The sequence below is a fragment of the Ipomoea triloba genome, chromosome 8 (assembly GCF_003576645.1).
Source record: "Ipomoea triloba cultivar NCNSP0323 chromosome 8, ASM357664v1".
Classification (NCBI taxonomy): Eukaryota; Viridiplantae; Streptophyta; class Magnoliopsida; order Solanales; family Convolvulaceae; genus Ipomoea; species Ipomoea triloba.
Genome location: NC_044923.1, coordinates 15,206,054 through 15,213,175, shown reverse-complemented (window position 1 = coordinate 15,213,175; position 7,122 = coordinate 15,206,054). Strand labels below are relative to the sequence as shown.

Here is a 7,122-nt window from a genome sequence, read left to right as displayed (position 1 = left end):
TTTTCTTGAATTGTGGACCTCACGAAAAATCAACATCACTACAATTTTTTCCTCTTTCCTCTATTCTCTCCCCTCCAAATTATCTTTTCTCCTTCAATTGTGCAATCCTCCTTTGGAGAATCCTCTCCTATTGAACACAAACGATAGTCCGAATCCGGTTCTGGTAACTCTTCCTTTGATAGGAAGTGCTAATTATAGCACCTGGTGTATCTCAATACGCATAGCATTGGAAGTGAAAAACAAGTGGTGCCTTGTCGACGGCTCAGTCACGGCACTGAACAGGGATCATCCTCAACATTCAGCCTGGAGAAGGTGCAATTTAATGGTTTGTTCGTGGATTTTTAAGTTCGTTCACTCTTCAATTGCTCAAAGTGTGATGCATTTAGATAAAGCGAAGGACTTTTGTGAGGACTTGAAGCGACGTTTTTCTTAGCAAGATGCATAGAAAATTTCGCTATTATAGAATGAAAATTTGAATTTGAAGCAAGGCACGACAGTATATGAGTATTACACTAGGTGTCGCACCTTATGAGAGGAAATGAATGTTCTAAGGTCGTTGCTACTGTGCAAGTGTGATCCGAGATGCTCGTGTGACCTCATTGACGAAATCAGAAAAGAGAGAGATGCAGATCAAGTCATATGATTTTTTGCAAGGTCTGAACGATAGTTACGGCAACCTAAAGTCCAATGTTCTAGTGCTTGATCCATTACCGAAAGTGTACAAAGTCTTCGTAATGGCAAAGAAGGTGGAACGACAAATTACCTTAGAAAATTTGAACATAGGCAGTATGGAAATAAGTCAGGCGAATACTGTTAGCCACAACCAGAATGCTCATAATGAACTTGTAGTTGCTGCCAATTTATATAATGAAAGGCGTTATAGTAATCCTAATAAAGGTGAAAAATGTACCTATTGCGGAATGAGTGGACACACAGTTGAGAAGTGCTACAATAATCACGGCTATCCTCCCAAGTGGATTTCGAGATTCAAATCAAAAGGAAAACAGGCGGCAGCTATCAACACTACTGGAGATTCTGGAACTACTTCTGATCAGGTGCAAAAGTTGATCACTCTCCTTCAGGCTCAAATCGGGCAGTCCCTAAGCATGAACACTGCAGCAGCTGTTGCTTTGATTCCAAAGTTCAATGAGGAAGATTATGTTATTGAAGGCAAGTTTTATGTTACTCATATTAATTCCCTATTTTTTAATGCATCTACTTGGATTTTAAACTCCGGTGCTACGGATCATATCATTTGTTCACTCGATTATTTTGATAATTACCGTGTTGTTCATGGAGCTAAGGTTAATCTACCTACTGGAAGTACATTTGAGGTTAAGCATATTGGCAATGTTAGGTTCAACAAGGAAATCTGGTTGAAAGATGCTTTGCATATACCATCTTTCAAGTTTAATATCATATATGTGAGTAAACTCTTACAAGATACGTGTAGTAAGCTAATATTCATGTCCGATCAGTGTCTAATTCAAGGAGTACTTGGGACAAAGATTGGTTCAGCTGAGCTAAGGAATGGTTTATACTTGTTGAATGAGCTGCCAAAGCCACATGTTGACGTTCATAGTTTTGCAGTAAACTGTAATAACAATGAGATGTGGCACCAAAGATTGGGCCACTTTCCAATGAATAAAATGCATTTTTTGAATGATGTCAAAGTCTTTGCTATTTAAAATGTGGCTTGTGATGTATGTCATCATGTTAAACACAAACGCTCTCCCTTTCCTCTAAGCACTACATCTTCGAAAAAATGTTTTGAACTGATTCATACAGATATTTGGGGGTCGTTTCAAGTCTGCTCACTAAAAGGAGAACGTTACTTCCTAACTCCGGTTGATGACTACTCTAGATATACTTGGTTGCGAATAATGAAGAGTAAGTCTGAGGCTAGACAGTGTATAAGGCGCTTTCATGCCATGGTATTGACGCAATTTGGGGCTATGATTAAGATTTTTCGAACAGATAACGGGGCAGAGTTCAACATGACTGACTTCTTTGATGAAAAGGGCACAATTCACCAATAATCTTGTGCGTATAACCCCCAGCATAATGCCGTTGTGGAATGTAAACATCAACGCATACTGAGTGTGGCAAGAGCCCTTCGATTCTAAGCTTGTCTCCCCATTGAGTTTTGGGGCCATTTCGTGATGCATGTTGCCTTCCTAATAAACAGATTGCCATCACCAGTTCTTAAAAAGGTCAGCCCTTATCAGAAGCTATATGGTAGGAGTCTGAATCTCATGACCCTTAAAGTATTCGAATGTTTGTGTTACGCAGCCTGCTTGCCACGATCAATGCATAAAATGTCATAACGAAGCAAAAAGTGTGTTTTTATTGGCATGCCGGCTCACGTAAAGGAGTTTATTTTGTATGATCTGCATGACAACTTTGCTTTTATTTCAAGGGATGTAACTTTTTATGAGATGCAACTCCCTTTTTCTGGAAAGTCTTCATCCATTGAAGTAGCCGAGTCACCTACAATTGAGCCATCCCTTCTAGAGTTCTAGTCATCCCTATTAATACTCCTTTACATTTTGAGTCCCCTGCAGGTGTGATAGAGGAATCCATTGAGTTCCATTAGCCTAGTAATGACATGTAACATACAAGCTATCTTCAGCCATCTCCTCCCAGTCGATGGTCGTCTCAGGAGGTTAATGCAAGTAGTGATAATTCGAAGCAGGTTCGCAGTCCTTCCCTAGAAGAATCTAGTGGCAACAATATACATTATGTTCCTTAAGAGGCTAACACAATCCTTGATCAACCACAGCGCTCCAACAAAGATCGACATGCCCCAAGAAAGTTGCAAGACTATTATTGTGATGCATTCACTAGAACCTCATCCCTTGTCCAAAGTCATTACGTTTGAGCACTTGTCTCCTTTGCACAAGTCTTTCTCTATGGCAGTCACCTCTCGTAGTGAACCAACAACTTACAATCAAGCCATCCGTCAAGAATGTTGGAAGCAAGCAATGAACACAGAAATTAAGGCATTGCAGGACAATAATACGTGAGAATTAACGGACTTGCATGTTGGGAAAACACCCATTAGATGCAAATGGGTGTATAAGGTTAAGCTAAAGTCTGATGGGTCCATAGAAAGGTATAAAGCCCGGCTCGTGGCAAAAAGATATACACAGCAATTGGGCATTGACTAAATTGAAACCTTCTCGCCAGTTACAAGAATAACCCCGATACGAACATCCTTAGCCATTGCTTCATCCAGAGATTGGCACATCCATCAGCTCGACATAAATAGAGCATTTTTGCATGGGGATTTGTCTGAAGAAGTATATATTACGTTACCACCAGGATTTCAAAGTGAGAAACCTAATCAAGTATGTTGACTACTCGGCTCTTTATATGGCCTCAAGCAGGTAAGTCGCCAATGGAATGCTAAGCTAAGCTCTGCCTTAACAGAAATGAATTTCGTGCAGTCTAAAGCCGACCCTTCACTATTTACCAAAGGCCGAGAGGACACATTTATGGTTGTGCTCGTATACGCTGATGACATATTAGTTACCAGTCCTAACATGAAATTGATCCAGGATCTTAAGGTTTTACTTGATGATGCTTTTAAAATCAAGGATCTAGGGGAACTATGATTTTTTCTAGGGATTGAGGCGAGAAGAAATGATGTTGGGCTGAACTTGTGCCAAAGGAACTATGCACTAGATATACTGGCTGAGGCAGGCTTCCTTGAGAGTAAACCGGTCAGCACTCCAATGGTGCCAGGCTATCACCTAAGTCGTAATGATGGTGAGTTAAATGGTGCACCTTCAGTATAAACTACGCACCTTAAGCACTCAAATAAAACACTTTAAGAACACAACCCACACACCTAAAGTTTTAAAATGGCGCACCTTAAGTTTCAACACTAACGCACCTTAAACATACAAATCACGCACCTTAAGAAGAAAAACAAGGCACCTTAAGAAGGAAAACCACGCACCTAAAACTTTAGGTTAACGCACCTTAAGTTTCAACACTGACGCACCTTAAGCACACAAACCACGAACCTTAAGAAGGAAAACTACATACCTTAAGAAGAAAAATCACGCACTTTAAGCTTCAAGCTGACACACTTTAAGTTTCAACAGCTACTCACATTAAACACAAAATTCACGCACCTTAAGAAGGAAAACTACTCACCTTAAATTTGACCAAGATGCAAAAATTACCAAATTGCCACTGTATTTTTTATAATTATGTTAATCCTGGATGTTGATTTAAGTAAGATTGATATCAATGGTTCATATATATANTCCATCAGCTCGACATAAATAGAGCATTTTTGCATGGGGATTTGTCTGAAGAAGTATATATTACGTTACCACCAGGATTTCAAAGTGAGAAACCTAATCAAGTATGTTGACTACTCGGCTCTTTATATGGCCTCAAGCAGGTAAGTCGCCAATGGAATGCTAAGCTAAGCTCTGCCTTAACAGAAATGAATTTCGTGCAGTCTAAAGCCGACCCTTCACTATTTACCAAAGGCCGAGAGGACACATTTATGGTTGTGCTCGTATACGCTGATGACATATTAGTTACCAGTCCTAACATGAAATTGATCCAGGATCTTAAGGTTTTACTTGATGATGCTTTTAAAATCAAGGATCTAGGGGAACTATGATTTTTTCTAGGGATTGAGGCGAGAAGAAATGATGTTGGGCTGAACTTGTGCCAAAGGAACTATGCACTAGATATACTGGCTGAGGCAGGCTTCCTTGAGAGTAAACCGGTCAGCACTCCAATGGTGCCAGGCTATCACCTAAGTCGTAATGATGGTGAGTTAAATGGTGCACCTTCAGTATAAACTACGCACCTTAAGCACTCAAATAAAACACTTTAAGAACACAACCCACACACCTAAAGTTTTAAAATGGCGCACCTTAAGTTTCAACACTAACGCACCTTAAACATACAAATCACGCACCTTAAGAAGAAAAACAAGGCACCTTAAGAAGGAAAACCACGCACCTAAAACTTTAGGTTAACGCACCTTAAGTTTCAACACTGACGCACCTTAAGCACACAAACCACGAACCTTAAGAAGGAAAACTACATACCTTAAGAAGAAAAATCACGCACTTTAAGCTTCAAGCTGACACACTTTAAGTTTCAACAGCTACTCACATTAAACACAAAATTCACGCACCTTAAGAAGGAAAACTACTCACCTTAAATTTGACCAAGATGCAAAAATTACCAAATTGCCACTGTATTTTTTATAATTATGTTAATCCTGGATGTTGATTTAAGTAAGATTGATATCAATGGTTCATATATATATATATATATATATATATATATATATATATATATATATATATATATATATATATATCCTTATTTAGGTGGTTAGTGCAACTTACTGATAAGGCAATAAAGGGTTTGGAACGTTTTGATTAGAGTGATTATTTTAAATTGTTAGGATATCTGTAGGTGTGTGCAATTTTGATTCCGGACGTGTGCAGAAATCTGAGTTATTGTGTGTGTGTGTGACTTTGGGCGTGTGCAAAAGACTTAATATATATGTCTCTTGCATGAGGACTGTTTCTCGCGTGTGTGCGTCCGGTCTTGATGGTTTGCGTGTGTGCTTGAGTGGTGTTGGGCGTGTGCATTACTATGAAGAGAGCGTTCAATTAAGAAGACCAATTGCATAAGGAAACTATTTCAAATAAAACATAATAAAAAAATGGCAATAAGCCAAGGACCTTGTAGTCTAGTGGCAGCAAACCCTTCTCGTTATACGGGAGGTGGTGGGTTCGAGCCTCAGTGGAGGCGATGCTGACTCTTGTGCTTCAATTGGTTGAGAAAGTAGTTATGAACAGAGAGCCTCAGTGGAGGCGATGCTAACTCTTGTGCTTCAATTGGTTGAGAAAGTAGTTATGAACAGATACTGCATTGTAATAGAGTTAGTAATATTCAAAAAAAAATGGCAATAAATGCACAAAATTGCGAAAAGACTTCACAGCCCCTCCATACATCATAATCTAAAAACCCACATCAATTATGAACCATTAAAATAAAAAAAAATGATGACTACGATCTAATCTCACAATCTCGTCTAATTGGGGCCCACATCAATTATGAACCATTAAAATTCAATTATGAACCATTAAAAAAAAAATGATGCTCGTCTAATTGGGGCCCACATCAATTATGAACCATTAAAATTCAATTATGAACCATTAAAAAAAAAATGATGACTACGATCTAATCTCACAATCTCGTCTAATTGGGGAATCCTATATATATATATATAGAGAGAGAGAGAGAGATGGGTGTTCATGTGCGACTTGGTCATTAGGTGTGGCCATGCGGCCTTTTTTCAGTCATTAGATTAGATCAAGTCATCAAATCAACGTGCAATATATATATATATATATATATATACAAAACAGACCATCCTACGTACTAAAATGCATTAGAGAATCGATAAAACACACTATTCCACACTGTAACCAAATGCACCTATTCACTTAAAATTCATAAATATACGTAATAAAACGCATCATTCTACGTATTAAAATGCACCACAATGTGCCTCATGTCAGGTTATAAACATACACTATTTACACATATTAGAAAATATGTGCTAAAATATGCACCATTCTACGTATTAAAATGCATCACAACGTGTGTTAAAATGCACAATTCCACTTATTAAAAATCCCCATCCCAGATTATAAACATGTACAATTACACTTATCAGAAAACGTGTTAAAATACACACCATTCTACGTATTAAAATGCACCAGAGGACGGATTAAAACACACCATTCCACAACACAGTTACACACTATTCGGTGTATGAAAATGCACCAGAGGATGGATTAAAACACACAATTCCACTACACAATTAAATGTATCAAAATACGTAATAAAACGTACCACAACATGTATTAAAGCGCACGACACAATGTACTAAAATGCACTATTTCAGTTCACGTAATATACATACTTAAATTACCAAAAAGTCCTCCACTTAACCTGCGCGAAATGCAATTGCCACCATTAGGTTAGGCAAATTGGACGTCAAAGATAAGGTCGCACGACCGCACAAGAGCAACAGGTCGCATATGAATTAGACAAATCAGATCTGAT

General features: G+C 38.4%; 1 protein-coding gene across 1 annotated transcript; it reads left to right on the top strand.

Annotated features, from left to right (window-relative positions):
• Nucleotides 1–734: 734 nt before the first annotated feature.
• On the top strand, nt 735–2,039 carry LOC116027003. Its single transcript, XM_031268433.1, has 2 exons — nt 735–1,596; nt 1,789–2,039. Exons 1-2 carry the CDS (start codon nt 735–737, stop codon nt 2,037–2,039), a joined length of 1,113 nt encoding a protein of 370 aa, XP_031124293.1.
• Nucleotides 2,040–7,122: the final 5,083 nt, after the last annotated feature.